The sequence below is a fragment of the Lepidothrix coronata genome, unplaced genomic scaffold (assembly GCF_001604755.1).
Source record: "Lepidothrix coronata isolate B3197 unplaced genomic scaffold, Lepidothrix_coronata-1.0 Scaffold91, whole genome shotgun sequence".
In the NCBI taxonomy this organism is placed as follows: domain Eukaryota; kingdom Metazoa; phylum Chordata; class Aves; order Passeriformes; family Pipridae; genus Lepidothrix; species Lepidothrix coronata.
In genome coordinates, this window is record NW_016690271.1 from 75,411 (window position 1) to 96,909 (window position 21,499).

The window sequence follows — 21,499 nt, forward strand, 5'->3', positions numbered from 1 at the left end:
GGCAGGGCTTACATCCACCAGCTGTATTGCACAGAGCCAGGGGAACTTAACCAAGTAATTATAAAGGAGCCCATATCTAGTTAAAACAAATGAAAAAAAAAAGGCAGGGGGAGGCAGGAACAGGGAAAGCACGCAAAACTGTACTCGAATCCTGAAGAACCAGTCAGAACAGGAAGCCACATTCTAAATTTGGTTATTTAAGCTGTCAAAGAGTATTTCTGTTTCCAGTTCCTGAGCAAAGAAATCAGACAAGTACAGGGGTAGGGTGATAAGCATCACTGAAAGAACAAACCCCTGCTTTTAAAGCCCGTTTGGTCAGCTGCCCATCAGGATCGATGATTAGGCTCCTTAGTTGAGAATTCAACACCTATTTTGCAATATTATCACTTCATTAAACCCTTCCCTCACCAACCCCACATCCAATCATTGTATAGTTTACTTATCAATAAATCTTAGAGGGTCTGACACAAAGAGGTCAATGCTCAATTACACCACTTTTACAGAGCCCGAAGCAAAGAGGACTGAAGAGACCCGAGTGGTGCCACCAGGGGCAGGGAAAGGAACACAAGCAGCAACTGCTGGTCTCAACAAACAACACCAGTGTTGGACAGGGGTAACATGCTGAGACACATCTTTTGCTGAAACATCTTGTGCCACAGCCACCTTCTCCTGCTTTCTGGAGAGCTGCCTTCCACGTGTATTCAACCAGCTCCAGAGGAGCTTTAAGAAACCAGCTCTTCAGATGAAAAAAAACTACAAGGTAAACTCCCTGCAATCACCTTGCTACTAAAAAGTTAATCCAGACCCTTGCAAACTGCTACAGCACTGCTCTAAGTCCAGCATGAAGGAAACGTGCCTGAAGGATGTCTGAAATCATAAAATAGGTAACGTATTATTTCAGTGACCTATGGAAAAGACCCCCCCCTAATTTTATAAAGGAATGTTTCTGATGCAAAGATACCAAAGAGCTGAACAGCAATGAGCCCAGAAACCCTGGCTCACATTATCAAAATACATTTAAGTGTCTGAAATCCATGAAACACTGAAAACTCTGAAGATTGCTGTTTAACTTTGAAGTCTCGTGAAGGTGCCCTACCAGGAAAGATCAGGAAAGGGAATTTTGGAGTTTCCCTTTCTATTTGCAACGGGAATCTTAAGATCCCTCTAGGGTAGAGCACCTGGTTCATGCTCAGCAGGAGACACAAGCACGTATGGAATCCTTATGGCACCTCCTGGTCAGCCCCTCCTTTGTTAACCTTGGAAGAAGGAGCACAAGTGCAGGGGAGCAGCTGTTCTGAACTTTCTCTGTGCCAACCAGACCCTTTTGGTAGCGGAAGGATCAGACCCACCTTCACTTCTTTTACTTCCCAATTTGTCTTTGCCTTGTTCCTCATTCTCCTCCGTTCATGCGCTTAGAACGACAAATTAAATTAAAACTCTTCATAAGCATTCCCGTTTGGAGCGAGCTCCCTATGTTTATCTGGTAATTTGGTAACTCAACAATACGAGTCTGCTCGGTCCTTCAGCGTGAAGATCACACCTGAAGTCATCTCACACATTATTGTGATCCACAGGTATGTAATTGGACTGGACTGAACCTGTTGCAAGCACAGTTGCACAGACCTTGCAGTGAACTAGCCCTGCAGATACCTGTTACTAATCCAATAAACCCAAATTTTACTGCCAGTTCTGTAGCTTTGCTCACAAGTTTGGTGATAAAAGAGCTGGTATTCAAAAACGAAGGCCACAGACCCGTTGTAATAATCGTGCTGAGTGGCCCACAGAACTTTTTCTGGTGGTCAGCAGAGCTGGCAGATTACCAGAACCGTTCTTTATCTCGGTATTACACTCTCCCCAAGCAGCTGTAGTAAATGCCACAGAGAGGCTGAGCTGTCACTGAAAGGAAAGACAGAAAGATGGATTCAGGAAACACATTCTAAAGATAAGGTTCATACTACAGGAGCTTAGTAATCTCCGGCATGGATAAACACACTCTTTCCTGTACACTGCACACAGTCCCCTCTTACTCAAGATCTGGAGTTATCAAACTGTCTTGCACACCCATGAGAAGACTCAGCTACTGTTCAAGTACCCACAGAGTAAACGTTTGGCAGCTGCAGCAGCAAGCAAAGGCAGCACAAGGAAGGTTTAGCTGCCAGAACTCACAGCGCATGGTTTTGGGAAGGGCCTCTTGTAACACCAGATAGGCTTTAAGGACAACCAGGAGCGTCAGGAGCACCAAATGGTGATGATACACATCTCCAAAAGTCACAGCAGTCACAGGGTGCTGCAGTTCCACACGTCTCAGTGTGGAGTGTAAATGAGCCTTCTGAAGTGCAGTCAATTCGGTATCACAGAATCCCCCCCCTCTTCCTCATGGGGACTCACACACATCTTACACCAGGTCTCAGTTCAAAAATCCAACAGGTTGGCTTGGAATTTATTCAGCTGTTGCCCTGTGCAAGGAAACACATGCACCCATTCCACTTACTATCTGAAAAACATTTTTTATGCTGTTATAAACTATAAGCTCCTGCATCAGACTGTGGTCTTCCGCTCCTGCAACAAAGGTATTTACTCACAGCTTGAGACCTTGAGGCATCTTGGCACATCCCACTGTTATCATGGCAATAATCTGATTTGCTTTCCTTCCCAGTTCACTCCTGGAAGGAACTATTTTGACTAAAAAAAACAAACCAGAAGGTAAGCATACTTGGGCTGCAAAAGGTGTGGTTTTCTTTTTAAATTGTATTTTAACACCACGCTCTTGCCCCCACTTAAAGAGGGGAGGACAAGGACTTGTTGAGAATATTTTCAGTTAACAAGCCCCAGACTTCAAGCAGGACCTAATTGCTTTCTATGGCACTTGAAGGGAATGACAGGCTCTTCACCTTTACCTGAGCAAATGGACTTTAGTCCAACCTAGTGCCAGGCCATAAAAGTTCAAAGAATCCCTCTGAAGTCCCCAGCAGCCTCACTAGGCAGTACAGCTCACCCAGTTTTATATGCAGCAGTTACTGAGCAGCCTCAACGCCACATTTCAGCAACCAGAGCAGTTTCAAGGCACACAGAAGTGGTAAAATCGTGATGCTGTGGAAAACAGAGGCACCATTTAAAACATAAACCCAAAAAGCAACTGGCAGATCCTGACAGCAAATCCAACAGAGGCTGCAGCATCGCTGCTGCCCCGGGCCCGGAGATGTCGTTTGTCAGCAAAACAAAGATGCTGAATCCTTAAAACCTTGGCACAGAGCACACAAAACCTGAATGTCAATACCTCAGTGGGTGTAAACACAACTCACAGCTCAGTACATGTGCATTTTAGGTAAATTTTAACAACACTGGGATGCTGCAAAGAGACTGTAACACAGATGCTCCATTAAGAGTGTATTCAGCCTGGCAGCAGCATGTCTGGGGACAGGAGAGATGTGCAGGCCAGGCAGCTCTACAGCCTCCAGACAGCCTAATAAAACTGTCAGAAGATAGCTATGAAGGTAATAAATGTAATAAATAGATTGTTGAGGACATCTGCTTATGCAGCACTCTATCTTAGTCCCGTTAGCCAAGAGTTAGACACCCAACAAGGACTGGCTTGATCAGGGATTCCAGAGCAAGAACTTGGATCCGTGTCAGGGCTTTGGGGATCTCACCCATAAACTGCAGGAATGGTCACAGCTACAGCCAGGCATGGAGACCCTCCTGGGCTTCCCCCAGAGCAGGGCCTGGATAAAAAATATTCCAGCAGCCAAGCTGGTTTTCACCTATTTGTTCAGCTTCAGGTATTTGCAGCATTAATTTGCTGGGATTTTTATTAGCAGATAGAAATCTTTGTAGAAATTAGGTCCATGTTCACTATACCCAAGTACTTTCCTCATTAGGAAAGCAAATCATCCCTCTTTGCATCAACACAAAAGAGTTTGCCAGGAAATGCCATTTCAAGCATCTTCCAAGGACGATTGCAGAGCACACTTTTAGAACCCTCTTTCTGCACTCTGATAGTGCTTTCTATCTTTTGAAGAAAAGCTTTAGGCAGATTCTGCTGAATCCCAAAGCAGAAAGCTCCTCACTCCATAATGGTGCTGGCAAGTGCAGACTTGTCAGGTCATTTGATTGCTCTGTAAAGCAGGTTTAAGTTCAAACAACATTTTCACACAGTCCTCCCTAATCTGCAAGACCCAAGCCCATGCAATCACAGGCCTCTGTGGTGTTAGATCTTAAACAGCTCCAGCAGGTCAGCAACTAGACAGATCATTTCATTTAGGCATGATGATGTTGATGTACTTCCTATAAGTTTAAGCTCCTGTTTGGAATTCATTTCTCTGCCTCTCTGGAGGACATGCTGCTCTTCGGAGCCTCAGCTCAACAAGCACTGGTCACTCCTGCTGTCCTGCTGCCAGGCCTTTCTGTGTGTTCCTCTTCACCTCAAAATATATCCCATATCTCATCAGGATGAAAAGATATACAGCAGAAAACTAACACCAGAAGCTACCTAGAAATTGCTAACCACAGGACTAGTGGAACATTTCTTTTGAAACAGCAGTCCCTAGACTCTGCAGAGATGTGGGGACTCAGGAATGGAAACGAAGGCTCTGTGCTTTGGTCTCCAGCTGACTCCCTTGCAAGCATTAACACCTCTGTGCACCAACATCCTATTGAGAAGTTGTTTTATTAACCCAAACACACTTTCAGCACTACCACAGCAGCACTCCTGCATTCAGTGTCCAGTTAACAGGGTGAGTCTGGACGTGCCCGACGCCGACCTGCTACGCGGAGGCAGCGTGTGAGCACATTTGACGGGACTGCAGGAGACTGAAGGTCTCTCGTCAGAAGAATTTTACAAATAGCAAAGATCCCACCCCAAACACTGACCACTGACTGTAGCTGCAGCCAGGTCACCTCAGGAGAACTTCACCAGCCCGGCCTTGCCCAGGCAGGCAGTGAGGAATGTCAGGCTGCTGCAGAGCTCTGCCTTGGAGACACTGCAGCACCTTTCCTTTAAAGCCCAACTCACTCCATTGCCTTTTTACTGTCTGGATTTTTAATAGCTTCTACTTGCTATGTTCCCGGGGATTAGATATACTCAAGAGCTGTTTATAGGCATCTGCTGCTCCTCCACAGCAGGACTCCAGGTTCACTGCTTACCCCGTTTGACTCTATTATTTTTATCCTACTGTAATCAAACACATTTAACACCCACCCCCTTGTTTTGCCCAAGAAGGAGCTTGGTTTCAGTGAGCTTTCTGACCCCAGTAACAGGAGTCAGGGAGTTCAGATCATCACATCAACATCAACAGCAGGTTGTCATTTCCTACTGCTGGAAGTTATTTCAAATATATTAAAAAAAAAAAAAAAAAAAGCTCTTTTCAGACCTAACCTACAATTGTTGCTAAGTGCCCACAACAATTAAATAGCTCCCATCCCTTCCAATACATTATGTATACTGAGATCAAGTCATGAGTTGATCTTGTGACTGCTGGAAGGCCAAGAGTGAAATGAAAAATCGGAGTTTAGCCGAGTTCAATTTGAGCCTTCGGGAATTGTGCTTTCCAGCTTTCCTCTCAGTCATGAAAGCTGCAAAATGAAGAAACAGCAATTCTTAAATCATCGTTTAAGGGTATAAGACTGAAGTAAACAGAGCAGTCACCTTCCCTGAGCCACACAATCACAGAACCACAGTGAAATCATGGGAATGTGCAACCAGGACAGCTTTTTCTTTTGCAGATTCATCCAAGTTGGCCCCAAACCCAAAGCCCAAATCTTGTTTAAGTATTTTAAATGCCTGATATTATGGCTTCTGTTACTACCTACTCACACAAACAACATTAAGCAAAGAAATGTAACAGCCAGAGAGCTCATAAAGGGAAAACCATTTCACCTTCACTTCCCCTTTACTCCCTCTGGAGGGAATCTTAAGCCTTTCATAAAATCTGACTGCAACATTTTAAGCCAAGAAAGTGCTCCTGCCATTGGAGAAGTCACTTGATATATACAATTTTTACTTTTATTAAGTTTAGCTGAAATAATTCATTTGAAGGCTTAGAGGAAAGGAGACAAAGCTTACAAGACTCCAAGAAATCTTACCCTTCAGACTATAATTACATTATAAAAATCAGCATTAATACATGTCACCCTTCAATCAGCTGAGTTTCAATGTTTGTTTTTCCCGAAGCAACTGAAATCAGTGTTTACAAAATGTGAACATCTCCCTGCAAAACAACCCCATTTAAAAATAAATCCCTGCAAATTCTCAGTGTTGTCCTAACTTTGGAGCAGATGTTGGACTACCTGCATCATAGCAAATAACCACACACCCACTGAACATGCTATTTAAGCAGCAGGTGCCCATGTGGCACAGGATCCCCCTTGATGGCAACAGGGACTTTTTACCCAGAGAACAAGAGTTTATTAGTGTGGTTATGCCCCTCAGAATATTCTGATGATGGACCAAATCCTGAGAAACAACGCAGGACACTGGAGGGAGCTAAGGAACACCACAACCAGGATAGAAGCAAAGTCTCCCCATGCACAGAGAAGTGGAGTATCACTGTTCTATTCAGAGCATGTCTGCAGGCAAACACCCCTTTGCTGGATGGAAACAACAGTCTGGAGAATATGTTCAATGACATCTTTGAAAGCTGTTCTGTGTATATATATATATGTGTGTGTGTGTGTGTGTGTGTGTGTCTGTGTGTAATCTGACTTCTTCCATTTCCTGCTGCAGCAACCTCCTTACTGGGAGCATCATTCAGGCCACAGCCAAATCTGTTTTTCAGTCAGGTTCACACAGGACAGTTGTGCAACGTCAACATCAGGCAGAAAATGATGGGTGTTTGCAGAACATGCCAGAAAACCACAAAACCCCCCATGGAACATTTCACACAGGGAGGTATCCTCGAGGACTCTCGTGAGCCTCAAGTGACAATCTTACCTTCTGGGCTGGGACCGGCATTCTTCTTCCCCACTGTCTGCCTCCTGCACACACAAGGAAAGGAGAAAATCATTAATATGCTTTAATATATGCAGGAAGCAACGACTTGCATTTCACTGGTTTGATTGTATAAGGCAAGGGAAACTCTCCCTGCCTCTGCATGCAGCTGTCACTAGAGAAGAACTCACTTTCAGCTCAGCTGTCACTTCATGTTCTCTCAAAACCCTTTTAAAAACTCAATGCTGCAGGAATTTTTGCCCCTGCAGGATTTTGCCTGTTTTTGCACGGACTTCCAGTGACCCCTGCCAAACTAGGCAAGCCAAGAGCCAAACACATACTTCACTTCTGGGCAAAAACTCTGGGTTTTTTATTACCTTTATGGAGATCATACTAATTCATAGCCCAGTGTCAGCAAGCAAGTGTAAAAATCCACAAAACCAGCAAGTAATAAACCTGACAAATAGGACTGGCTGAGCACAGATAGACTAGAAAGGCGAAATTTGACACATTATGCTGCTTTAGATGAGAAATTAATATGCATAATCTCTAATGTGCTGTGGAATTTTACTAGGCCTACCTAGCCCAAAGCAATACCTCAGCAGAGAGATCTCAGCAATTAATTCTGCTTCACAGTACATTTACATATGCACTGCCAGGCACAGGAGATGGGGTACAGGATCGATTTTATTAGTGAGAATTTCCTATGTATGTGCAGGTCTGCAGAACAAAACCATTTTAAAACACACCAAGGGTTCAGTCAGGGCAGGGGCATCCCACGGAAACCAGAGTTCAGCACAAGGTGACACAGGAAGCAAAGAGAGAATTTTGCTCCTGGTTGCTCTGGGCTTCCCTCCCGCAGGTCTCCTCTCCAGTGGAGTGATCAGCTTTTCAAGCCACAAACCAGCAAGCAGGTGGTTGCAAGAGACCTGTGTCACAACGATGGTGTTTGACACAAGGATGGAGCTGGATTTACACCGACACAGTGACAGTGCTCTCCTCCCCAGAACTGCCCCTGCAGACTCCTCTGCAGTGGGCTCTGATAACCTTCTCCAGTGAACAACTCCAGGGGAGACTATACAGCTTTTTTGAGAAGGGAAACTATCCTTTTCTTCCTCTTCAGCTTGCTTCAGGAGAGCGGTTTGGAAGATGCTCCACACACATATGCTGCTTTCTGTTTTATGTACCATGGCACACAGACAGAAACTAAGGAAAGGAGTGTAAGGGATCTCATGGACTAGGGGAAGGCTGTGGAACGAGATAAATGTCAATTCCAACTGCAGTCAGTGGAAAAAGGAAATGAGGAACTGCATGTCCCTCGGCCAGTGCTTCAGCCCCACCAAAGAGGACATGTACCTACCTGCTGCCCAGGGCAGGAGGGGAGGGGAAGCACCAGGAGAGGGAGAGATTCTGGAATAGACACATTGAAAAAAACTTACAGAAACTAATACATAGAAGTGTCAAGTTCAGAAAAGGGGAGGAGTGGAAAAGTTCAGTTTCTGTAAGATAATGGTATCAACAGGTGCTTTTCTCCCGAGAATCTTTTGAACTACATTTTTTGTGCTTACTGGAGACAAAGGTCCCATTCAGTTCACTTTTTAATACAGTTACATGCAGGTGCTCCTGCTGGATGTTCTATTTCACTCTTATTTAAATGATCTGGGTCTATGAGATATAAGAATGACTAGAAAATGCTGCTTTGCTACTGGTCTTCTAAGAACAGAACTAGAGCCCCACTGCGCCATGAAGCTGTTCACTTGGAGCCACCTGCAACCACAAATTCAAGCTAAAACCTGCAGACCATCTACAACAAGCAAGAGCTGGCAGGAATACCTTCTGCTCATCATACCTTAGCATTAGCTCAGCCACTCGATAAGGGAGGCAGCATTCCTGACCCCTTTGAGGTGAAAACACCAAGGAACTCCACAGCCAACAGAGAAGGAGCTGTCACATCATTCACAAGGGTGCAGATGAAGAGCAGCCACCAGAGCAGCAGCAGCTCCTTCAGAGCAGGGAGCCAAGCCCTTGCTCCTGAGATGAAGCATCAGCATTCACTGGCAGGACACTCTCTGGGATCCAGACCCAAGGCTGGCCTTGCTGAAGAAGAATCCCATGGCGTGGAGTCACTTCCCATTATTCCAGCTTTTGCAATAATCACACTGGCTCAGGACCTCTCTGGGCCAGACTGTTTGCTGTCCACAGCTCAAGACACTGGACAGCTGTCCTGGCCACCCGTGCTCCCCACACAGCCAAACTCTCCACATGTTTCATCTGTGTTGCTTAACTGACACCCAGGGACAGCAGATATTCAAGATCATGCTGCTCATTCTCCCTTTTGGCCTAGTTTGGCCTGACAGATGGTAACAGCAGCGTTTTAGAAGACATCAAGTACTTCCAAGCAGTTTGATAGTGCTAAATTATCTTGCATGCATGGAGGCAGTAAGTACCCGCATTTCTAGAGCAAGCAAACAAAGTCTACTTCAGTCCCAAATACTTCTCATACCTCCTTGCCTTGCTCCTCTTCTCCTAAATTTGTAATCCTAATTACTGGCATTTCCCAGGAGAGTGTATATTAATTTTCTCTATGGGAAGTACAGGCAAGGCTGCCAGAGCACAAGCTCCAACTGAGTTCCTTGTGGGCTGACAACAAGCTGACTTGTGGGAGCAAGAGGAAGAGGTCAGGGGAGGGAAAGAGGTTAGCTAAAGACACGATGGGGTTTGTGAATAAGCCAAAGCAGATCAAAAGTGTGTATTTGACTAGAGAACAAGTTCCTCAAACCCACAGTAAAGCAAAACAACTGAAAGAGCACTTGAAATCTCCACTGTGCTGCTCAGGAACCCAAGCTATGCAAACATTTTTAGTGTTATAATGAATGGCCATTTCCACATGCCAAGAAAAATCCCGGTCACAGCAACTGGCAAGCCTGGTATGCCATAGCCAAAAGTGCCACAAATGAGAGGAGAAGATCCTGAAATATGCAGATCATTATCTTAGCTCCCCTCAAAATTCAGCCCTCAAGAGCTCAGTGTGGAGGAGGCCAGACATGGCCCAATTAGTCACCATCTGTCTCTGCTGAAGCTCTTACATCTCACATCTCTTTGATATCAGACATAAATGTAGCAGATTTGTGCGAGGAGCACATTTACTCAGAATATAGCTGACTGTCTACAAAAACAGAACTGTAGATAAGTGACAGTACCTGGGATGCTGTCTGGAGCAAAACTAACCTTCAGCAACCTCCTTCTCTTCTCCTCAGCAACTCTGACCAGCTGCAGCCCACTCCTTCCCTGTGCCTCATGATTTGATCTGGACTTAGAGTGGTCAGATTCAGATTTCTGAATCATCTTCAGCCCATCAACTGTCTCCTCTGCAAATGCATCCATGAGAACACAGACAGAGGGTGTCTGCTCCTATATTTCATATATCCCACCACCAGTCCATGCTGCCATTCCCATCCTACAACTCTGCACTGTGCTCTGGTCACTATAAAATTCTGCAGGGACAAAACATCCCTGTAATCTGTGACTGGAGCCCCAATGGGCTGCAATGACTCGTCATCCCGCTAGAGGGGAGGGCAGGACAGGGATGTGTCTGCTCGGGTGCAGCACCAGGGAGGAAATGATTCCAAGGTAACAAGACTCCAGCACTGACATGACCCCTAAAACCAGCACCTTCATGTTTTCTTGCCATTTCCAGCGTATTTCCAAAGAAGGAGTACTGCTGCCAGTGCGACAATTCATCAGCCAAAAAGCACATAAAAACATTCCTTTCTGAGGACATCTCTGAGAAGGAACATGCTTGGACATCATCCTTGGACACCAAACTCAGCCATTTGGAGGTGTGAACTGTGACACTGATCCACTCCAACCTTCACAGCTGCCACAGGTGGTGGCAGGAACCTTGGATCCTGCCCCACTCCCAGGTTCCCCGTGCTCCTGCAGCACCCACGCTTCGCAGCGACAGATTCAAGAGAGGGCAGCTTCCACAAATGTTTCTTGGAGATTCCTGATGCTGGATTGCTCCAGCCTCAAAGCAGCCTCCTCCACCAGCCTGCACGGAGGAGGAAGCTGAGCAGCACTGATGAGCTCCAGAGGGAGTCATGCCCTGCTTTCCTTGACCAGAAACAGAGGCCTCGGGGGAAATGGAAGGAATGAGTCGCGTAGCTCTAAACTAGGCCACGATATTAAATGCAGTTTAAAGTGAAAGATGAAAAATTCCATCTCTGCTCCTTTCAGGCCATGTAGGACAGAATATGCAAAACATTAATCCTGTTTGTGCTTTGATTCACTGCCAACTATCTGTCATCAAAAGGGCAAGGGAGAGGAGAGAAATTTTGGAGTGCTCTTCTGTTCTATACAATGGGAGTCACTCCATGTCACGCAAACAGTTCTGCTCTTATAAATCTCCTTTTTGCAGACTGATGTAATGATAAACAAGATTCAATCTCCATTCTTACGTACAGGGACTGGAGCTGTCTGCCTGGATTTAACATTAGGAACATCACAGCGAGTTCCTGTACTGTAAGATGTGATTATTAGCCTAAGTCATGCGCCTCACAATCACTACATTTCTCTTAACCAAGGAACATTTCACACAGACTACACCCTAAAAATACATCTTCCAAACCTTAAAAGAATTCCCATGTAATAACTGCTTGCTACGTGTGATTTTATGCCAGCATACCTGACTGTATAGACAATGCCTGGGAAGTGTTTTCATCAGGAGTGAGTGGTCACAGCCATCAATATCAAGAGAGCACTGACAATTTAGACAGTTTTCACCATAAGTCAACACGTTGCTCATAGCTGTGAACACTTCAGACATTACAGAACTTCTCTCCCCTTCTCCATTTTCTAAATTTTGACTTCTTATTCAAGCAACAGAAGATTAGTTAATATAGATCCCCCAAACCCACAGCAACACTCAGATGTAGCCATGCCTCAGAGAGGTTTTCCACTTAATATGGCCAAACCTCCATCTTGCAGGCAGCTCTAGACCCAGGCTCAAAGGAGGCACTACAAAGGAAAGGACTGTAATTAATGAGCAGTTTCTTAGTTCCCTGCCTGCTCTTTCCTTGGCTAGATCCTGTCCAGTTGTTCAGAAGCACACCAAGTGCCTCTGAGCCCAATGTGACCTTTGCTGGGAAGAAGGCAGCTGCTTCAGTCAAATCAGAGGCTGTGCATGCAGGCACTGATCCAGCTGTTAAACCATGCAAATGCTCCTCTTCACAGTGTTCACCAGTGTCCCAGTGTCCCTTTGTCTGGGCTACAGCCACACAGAGCCCTGCACACTGCTCCATACGGGAGCTCTCCTTGTGTGCCAGCAAGTATTAAGCAAGTCAGTACAAAAGCCACCCTCCCACAAGTATTTCCCAATGCATGGATAACCCAGTCTGGTCGAGTATTGCAGAGGGTGCCACTGCTGCAGCCACAGCCTCTCCTCTAATGCAATACAAGGCACACAGAGATAAGAGCATCCACCAGATGATCAGATTCCTTAGGGCTCAGCTCAACTCCTGACAGACATGTGGTGACAGTGGAGATGCCCTGGGGTATCCAACATCTGCACCAAACTGGCACTAGATGCCCAACTGAATGGAGGCCCTTGAAGTCCAAGGGACCAGTATCTGTGTGTGGACATCACACAGAACTGAAGTTCAGCGCCTTCCAAGATGAAATATTTGACAGATGCTGGTCCTATCAATAATCTCAAATCTCCTACTGGAACAAAGCAAGACAAATGTTTGAGTCGGATTGCCAAATATCTATTACACATTTCTGTGGCAGAGGGACTTCCCTGCAGAAGTCTGAGTTGTATCAATCTCTTAAATAAACTGTGTTAGCAAAAAGCCCACACATGCTGCATTTGCAGTATGGCTGGAGCGCCAGCAACAACACTGGCTGGGAAAGTGAAACAAGGGCTGACTCCAAAAGCTGGGTTGATAAAAGGTTCCCTTTCTTCCTGCAAAAAGCCCAAGATTACATATAAATTCACCAGCTAGAACTTCTGGGGTGGGAGGGGAGTTACAGAACCCTAACAGGTACCATTTCCAGTCTGACCATGTCGAGTAGCAGTTTGGTACTAAAAAAGGTGATTTGATCACAAAAATAATGGGCAACCAGAGTTTGCAAGTTCCACAGCTGAAATATGGAGGAAAAAAACAACTCGAAATCTGCAGCAGTTTGTGTGAACCAATTTATTCAGTGTAATTTGGAAACCATCAACATGGTAGTGATGTGCAGATACTCATTGATAGAGGACAGGTCTCAGAGCTGAACTGAAAACCAGTTCACTGCAGAATCCTGCAGTCTCTTGAGATGGTTAACCTTAACCATTAATAAAAATTATGAAACTAATTAATGAAGTCACCTAGCATGCTCTAGAGAGCTAGCTCATTTCTACTTTTTGAAATACTTACATTTGCCATCAAACACATTTTAAAATAGAAGCTGCTACCAGGAAGCCTTTAAGTTTGACTTAAAAGTTCTTCAAAACGCTGAGCTAAGGAGGCCACAAACGGGAAAGGGGAGAACTGTGCTGTGTTTTGCATAGTGCTTTTAGCTCTCCAAAGCTGCAGGGGTAAGGGGTAAACAAGCAGCTTTCTCCAGCCGTTTCTCTCTCACCCCTCACTATTTGCATGGAATATTTTGAATGGGTGCTGTTTTCCGCCTCACATTTCTTCTGGGTTTGAGGTTCCACACAAGCAGCAGCTTTCTGCAGCCAAGTGTTCATTCAGAGGTTGGCATTTCTTCCGGATTGTTTTCTGTATCACTTTGCTGTGCCAGTAATTGGTATATTTAGGTCAAAGACATTGTGCTCCTGCTCGGGAGAGAGAAAAAAAACAAGTTCCTTATCAAAGCTTTCATCTTCCCGCTGGAGCGAAGGGATTTATGCAAACCTTGTTTAGAACAGGCCTCACTAAAAACTGCAGAACTAAAACTCAAACACTTGAAGACAAAAATTACAAGCCTCCAACTGGTACAACAAGAGTCAGGATGAGAAATACAGTGTGACACAGCCTGCTACACTACACCACAAGAACAGATTAAAAAGCAGATTACTGTCAACTGCATTTCTGCAGTGAAATCAGCCTGCCTGATGGGCAGTACAACAGCTTTTGCCTTAATCAGAGACGCACCCAACGGGGAAAAAAAAAGAATACAAACATTGTACATACATATTCACATTAAATATTCCTACACCAAAGGTGTATTAATATAACTTCTCTCTAAAACTGTAGCAGCATATCACCCCTAGCCACTTAAAAACACTAGGGAAAAGAAAAACCAGCAAAATGATTGTCTCCCTGAATGGACCTTTCCTCTGACTTTCAGAAGGACTTTCAGCACTGCCCGAGTATGACAGAAGAGGCAGGTATTTACCATAATTATGATGCTTTGCTGGATTTAAAGCCTCTCAGAACCCTAAAGGTACCTGCCTAATCTCCTTTTAAGCAAAGTTAATGACACTGTCCACTGGAAATCTTAAAATCTAGGAGCATTTGTTTCCCTATAACAATCACAAATGCTTATGGTGACGGGCCAAGTGTGAGAAAACTCACTGTATAAACAGTGGAACTCCAGTTTTCATACTGGGAACTGTTGCTGACGTCAGGGGTATAGTTTGACTAAGACCAAGCCAAAGATATGCATGTGCACACTGGTGAATCTCAGGGCAGGGCTTCCACACCACCACCAGGCTGTGATTAAAATGAAATCCCAGCTCCACAGGTTACCACAACGAGCAGCCCTTCATTATCCACTCATGCAGGCTGACACATCTGCATGCATGAAATTGTCCCTCTGCAATTATGCAGGATGGACATTCACACCTCAGACCCTCTCCAGTCACTACCTGTTAATACACAGACCTTGCTCAACCTCCCGGTGCCCTCAGGAGCTTCCAGGGCAGCGTGGCCACGCACCTCCTCACCCACAGGGCTGACATCTTCACCTCAGAAGCTGGGCCTGTTTCCAGCTGGAGAGTCTCCTCAACTGCTGCATTAAAAAAGTGGCAGCTAGAATTAAACAAGATTGAAGGAGCCAGAAAAGCAAACTGGCTAATGAGCCAGATGCAGAGAAGTCGGAGACCTGGAACAGCAGCTGATAATCTTTTATCATCCATGAGCAATACTAAAGCATTACAAGGAATAAGGAGGTAGATCAGACGTGGCAGATGCACAACATCAGCTTCTGCTTTAAGTCACTTTCCCATCAACATGAACAAACATTAAACATGTTTTTAAAAAAGGGAAATATTTGGTTTTCACTCCTCATGCTGAAGGGCTATTTTAGGAGGAGAAGGGTGGAAGGAAGGGAGGTACACTGCAAAGGGAAGGGTCTTTGTCTTGCAATCAGCCATTTTCCTGTTAGCATCTAGTTTACCTTGGTGCAAGCTCGTTTGTATCCCTGCTGCAGTTATCTCCATTAAAAACCAGGGAGTTATTCTGGGCTCTGAGCAAGTTATAACTCCAGAGCTTTGACTTTTTCCAGAACATACAGTAGGGTCACTAAAGCAATGCTGATCCACCTGCAACATATATAAAATACATTATTCCCATAATGGGACAAGAACAGAGCTATTTGGACAACACTCTTGGTTATGTCATAGTTGTGTCCACAGAATAAAGCTGTGCCAGCACAGCCCTCGTGTTAATCAGGGGCAGCAGCAGCAGAACCAGGCACGGGTTTTTCATTTTGACAGCTCGCCTCAAACTCCACCACTGAAATCACACACAGCCATCTCTGAGACACGTTTCAGCTGCACCTTCACCCCACACCGGCTCTGCAGGATGCTCTTAGAGCCCAGGGCTGGCTGTAACACATAAGCATCCTTCTCCCTGCCAGAATGCTACAGGAGACTCTCACCCACTCAGCTCCTCCGAGATCCAATCCCTGCAAGCCCCTGTCAAATCTCCTCTTGACGTAACAAACACACAACACAGAGAATTAGGAGCAGCACAGAAATCTTCGTGACCGACCCGAAATATAAGCCCTGGCAGCCAGGCCACTCAGGGCCCTGATGATTATTGCATCAATAATTAAGAGATGATTTTCTGGATGAAAGATATTCTCAAAGGGGGAAGTTATTTAACACTTATGAAGAGGAAATAAAGATTCTGAAAAGGCAGCAGAGCAACACTCAATCTTTTCAAATTCCACAATGCTCAACCGTTAAGAAGCATTGTGGAGAGGAAGTCATCAATATTTCAGATTCTTTACACTGCTTAACCTGAAACTGTGTTCAACGGTACAAGTTGCAAATTATTACCTAGCATTTGTGAGAAAAATAACAACAAAAAAGAGGTATCCAAGCAACTACACTGTACAGCGTGTCTGGATGCAGCAGCATCTGCGTTGGCACTCACAGGCTGCTATTGCATAACCCTGGATTCAAGCAGGAGCACAGCCGGGGAGGCTCTGCTCTATTGCAGTGGCATATCTAGAACAGAAGTGGCTGGTAGAGCTTTAACAGCAGGAGTTTAGACCCCATATCAGAAGAGGCATTGGTAGCAACGCCTCTTCACCTCTAGCCTCCATTTGGGTAGGGAAAAACCCCAAGTGTTTCAGGCGGAACTTCAAAAGGAATAGCTGGGACAGCTTTCTGTGCATGCAGGACACAAAGCAGAGCCTGTGGAGAGCAGAGGGAAAGGAACGCCTGAAGATATTCCCTGGCAAGACACTGCAGAGAGAATCACAAGGTACAGAGTGTTCTCCTTGTTCACATCCGCCGTCCCCGGGGTGCACAACAGCCTCCCAGCCGCCCCACTTCTGGCAGGGGACCACTGCTGCTAGAACTGGGACACAATGGTTATAAACTGCTCAGAATCACTCACTTCTTTACCAAATACACCCAGGTATTAGTCAGATGTAGTTGGAGCTTAAGCCAGAGCCATTGTCTTGCCTGACAGGAGCTGGTTTTTAGGCTCTCGTACGCTGTTCCTCCACAGTAGAGTTCTGCCTACGCTCTTCCAGCGCTGCACGCCTACGGCAGCTGGAGATCCAAGGGTCTAAGGAGTTTCTGAGGGACTAAAGCAAGGCGGCAAATATAATGACACCTTGTCAACAGGGGTTGAAGAAAAAAAGAAAAAAAAGAAAAAGGAACATGAAGTAGAGGAGTAGAACAGGGTTTTCTGGATGAGTCAAATATGAGCAGAACAAACTTGCATAATGAGTGACCCTTGACTTTTGTTATTTCTCCCAGCCAGCTCCTCCAAAAATCTATTTGTTATTGTTTATTTGGGTATCAGTCCAAATTGCTGTGGGAGGAGAGAAAAGGAGGAAAGGAAATGCTGTCAAGCTATTAATTCTAGTACTGTAGTCATCCAGCACTCTCCCGCTATTAATGCATCAGTGTCCTGTTTACTGCAACACTCTCTAGAGCCTGAAAGTTAAATACAAAACCAGATCTTAATTAGCCTCTTGCAAAAGTGACTCCAGCACTGTTTCTCCTCGGCCAGGATGAATTCTGCCTTTGCTTATTTGCCCACTGCTCAGTCCAGACCCGCAGTGTCATGTCACGTCCCTCTGGAGAGCAGGCAGGAGCCAGGGAAGCAGGCGTCGGGCGAGCAGCACAGCTGGGAGCATCACTCCTGAAACTTAAGCCTCTGCGAAACATTATATTGCAATAAAGGCCAGGCTGTGTCCAAAGGCAGGAGCGACTGGGGCTGCCATCCATCCTGCCATTCTCCCAGCACAGAAGTCACTTTCCTACACGAGTGCATCAGTAATAGGAGAAAAGCTGTACTAAACCAGAATTCAGGGTTACGTTTGGTTATTTCCCCCTCTCAGGATGCAAGTACCACTGGCAGTGGGTACAGCTTGACCTGTCAAAGGGACACGCTTCCACACAGCCACTTGCCCTCACTCTGTGCCAAACCTGGCTGTTCCCTGCAGCAGGAATGTTTGAGGCAGAACCCCGCTGTCCAGGACAGCCTTTAATGACAGAAGGACAGAAACACTGTGCCAAAGGCAAAGGAACCACATTAGTCTTGGCACAAGCCTGGATTTGCCTGACCCCAGGAAGTTCAGTGGATGTATCAGATTTGTGGCCCTGCAGTACTTGTCTGTATAATCCCAGCCTCCTTTGTGCCATCTGTTTCCCCTTCGGCAGACTGGCCATTAGAGACTCAATGCTAAAACTCGTGTCTCCTTAGTAACAGGTTTTTGTTGATCTCTCCCACGCCTCCCAATCTTTCTATCAATCCGGTAATCTACCAGGATTTTCCCTGCAGGGGATACATAACAGCATCAGTGGAAAAAAAAATATATGGGATGATAGCAGCACTTGAAGGCAAAGGAAGAAGGTGTACAAGGGGAGTGCACGAAGTCAGAAGAGTTACAAGTCTATGGAAACCAGATGTTCTCATTATACTGGAGCAAGCCACCAACATACCTTCTGAGTGCCAGGTTTAAGATCTCATCTGAGCACTCAGTGGTTCACTTGCTTTTTCTTAAAGAGTTGCCAATTACGAACTGTTTTCCATTAATACACCGGTCTTGAGAGAAAACACTCTACACCCACCCTGCACCCCCAAGACCATCTTCTTTAATACCTCAAAGGTAAAAACACTGCCGATCTCAACGCTGTGCAGGTAAGGAAGGACTGTATTTCCTGTCTGTAGGGACTGGCTCTTTTACAGCAGGTTTTAAGTCAGTGATTGCTGGCTGCTTTTGGTTCATTAATCCTTAAATCCCCACACTCTCTTCTTGAGGTTAATCCAGTTAAAACTCCCCTTTCCCTTTGGTTTGTGCCTTGCATAAATAACCACCTGAAGAGTAGAGCTGCGGAAGCCAATGCTCAGAGTACAGCACTTCCCAGAACTTTGTCCCACTGCAAGAGACAATACAGCATAAATACTTGCTGCTGCCTGTGCCAGAAAGGGAAATCAAGATTAGCTAGGTAAGGGCAAAAGGCACTCCTTATGGATTGCTTAAATCAGCAGGAATCAATCATCCAGTCCAATCCAAATCCCCCAGTTGCTTTCTGCCTAAAGATAACTAGAAACAGGTTTATGCTATACTAAGATAAAGCTGCCTTAAACCAGTGTAAGCCCTTATGTGAAAACCTCCCTTTTTTGGGAGGAGAGGAGAACTTGCCTTTGAGGTCAGCTCTAAATGAGATACTATTACAGCCATATAGGCCATGTGGGATTTGGAAAAGCAACACTGATCAGCAAAAGAAAATCATCTCTGTAGACTTTGCCTGGCTGGTCTGGCCCAGGCAGCTCCCTTGGCACCGAGCCCGTGGGCAGGAGAGCGAAGGCAGCACTAGGAGCAGGGAGCCAGTCTTCATCCTCAGCCTGCCAGGAGAGGCCAGTGCCGTACACAATCCAGCACATGCAGACCACGAGGACTGTCTCATCACACACAAAGCATCAACAGCCTGACCCAGTGAAGAAAACACACCCAGTAAAGGCACAGAGGAATCCCAAGAAGAGTCTTGCCCATTCCCTCCCATGCAGAGAAACAGTGCACAGAAAGCTGTGTGAAAGTGGTTGTGTGAAAGCCTGTCCTTTTCTGACAGGTGAGACCATTGTGACTTCCAGTGGCACTTGTCCCCTGGGAGGAGGCCCTGGGTAACCTGGCACCCTCCCCTGCACAGGCAGTGAGCAGTTGCTGGAGAAATCCTTAAGCTGGGACAGGTTTTAGGACAGACCACATGGATCCCGCCCCTGCAGCCCCTGCATGTATCTGTGTATCTTTCATTGTGAAGCTGGGCCAGAGGCTCTGGAGCAGCAGGCATTGCCTGCCAGAGTCAAAACACTGCACATGGGCTCCCTGGTGCTTGCCAAGCTCTCCAATCTATGCACTAGAGCCAGGACTCGGACCATAAGCTCTTTGTGTTCCTGGTCATTCACAACCAAGAGAAAGAGAAATCTGATTTTGAGGACTGTTTATCAGCCTCATGCTTCCAAGATCCTCAGTCCTGAGAGCAGTAAGAATGAACAGCCCCCTCAGCTTGTTGCCTAACCAGAGAGATAGCAAGCAGGCTATGCATTCTGCCTCCCAGGGTAGAACTCACTGAGGTGAGGAGGTGTGGGGTAAGAGGACAGCACAGGGAGCCGGGTGCCTGCCCAGCTCTGCTCTGCAGCACGTTTCTGACTCCATTCGCGCGGATATGGAGCCGCCGCTGGGTCTCTGGTGCATATTTAAATGCTCATTCTGAATGGCCGATTAGTCAGAAGTGGAATGTTTCTGCATTCACGGAGCAGCTATTTTAAGATTACATTATGCTCTCTGCTTCCATTAATAGGTACATCTATAAAAAAAAAAAAGGAAAGGCGTTACACCCAGCGATGCATTTGTCTCAGACCCGAGAGCTGCATGTCCAGACTCCCAGTGCCAGCAGGGGAAAGCTGATGAGTTGTGTTATTGACAGGCCACATTCTTCTTCACAGCCCCAGAGATCACCAGTCACCAGGCTTGCCAAATCTTGATGGAACAAGTCAAATCACTGTGCTCGGCGGCCACCTCCGCTGCAGGCCTGTCAAGCTGCATCTTCTGTGGCCCTGTTAAACCTCCGTGGAAGTCACCAAACTGAGGGAAGTTAAAGCAGACGAGTGCAGCATCTCACGTGTCCTGCAGCTCCCGAGGAGGCTGACCCAGATACTCTCATTCCAGACACCAGTTTCCCTGCTCATGTTGCCCATGCTCCCCAGTGCTGCCTTCACTCAACCATAACCAGTGCACATCTACACCACTCCAGTGCCTCTGGAGCCTCTTTGAGTCCACAGATATTGGACAAGCTGAAAGTTCACAGGAACTTGTTTTGGAGCAAACTGAGAACTCTCAGGTTTTTTAAGCTAACGAAAATCACTAAATGCTGTCAAAATTTTAGGCAAAACAGAGGCAATTTTAGGAAAATACACATTTATGTTTGGCCAAGACCAACGCCTCCCAAGCTCTCCTGTGTGTGTTAGGAATGCAGCTGTATCCATAACATTCACACACAACCACCCATCCACTCTAACTTCCACATTTGTTTCCTTTACCCTCTCCAAGCCTGGGCTGCGATATCAGGGTTTGATCAGCGTGGTTTTCTGAGAGGGGGGACTGGAGGAGCTAAGAGGACAAACATGGACACAAGCACTTTGCCAAACACCACAGAGAAGTTCCATGCCAATGCCACAAGGGAAGTTACTTTAACTCCAAAAATCAATACTCTTAACACGGGGCAGATTCGGTAAGGAGTCAATTTTCTGTCAACAGCTTTGCTTTTACTAACAAGTTTATTCAGATCGTTTTGAAGATCAAAGCCACAAAATCTAACAGGTACAGGTATAATAAATCTCATTAAAACCAGAGCAGGTCAGCCCTCTGATGAACTTAAGCTGTAGATCCTTCTAATGCTCTTGAAGAAAGCTCGGGTGACCAGCCAAATGAGGATTCCCTCAGCTCACAAATCCACATCTTCTGAGCCAAGTGGAAATACTGTATGAGCTAAGCAAAACAGAGTTTTGTGTGTGGGTTGGTTTTCTTTTTTTTTTTTTAAACAATGTGAAGAGCAAGCAAAAAGCCTCAAATTATGCAGCAAAAATAATAGAGCTGAAAATAAAATCCAACTTGGAGGAA

General features: G+C 45.7%; 1 protein-coding gene across 2 annotated transcripts in view; it reads right to left on the minus strand.

The window, feature by feature from the left end:
- SSH2 (slingshot protein phosphatase 2) overlaps nucleotides 1-21,499 on the minus strand; it is a 95,460-nt gene that overhangs the window by 58,306 nt on the left and 15,655 nt on the right. The window contains exons 1-2 of one of the 2 annotated variants that reach the window (XM_017821549.1): nucleotides 11,899-11,919; nucleotides 6,929-6,972 (exon numbers count right to left, since the gene is read on the minus strand). In XM_017821549.1, coding sequence (XP_017677038.1) covers nucleotides 6,929-6,972; nucleotides 11,899-11,904 — 50 coding nt within the window. In that variant the 5' untranslated portion in view covers nucleotides 11,905-11,919. Of the gene's footprint in view, nucleotides 1-6,928; nucleotides 6,973-11,898; nucleotides 11,920-21,499 lie in introns of those variants that run through there. The other variant, XM_017821546.1, reaches the window with a different exon arrangement.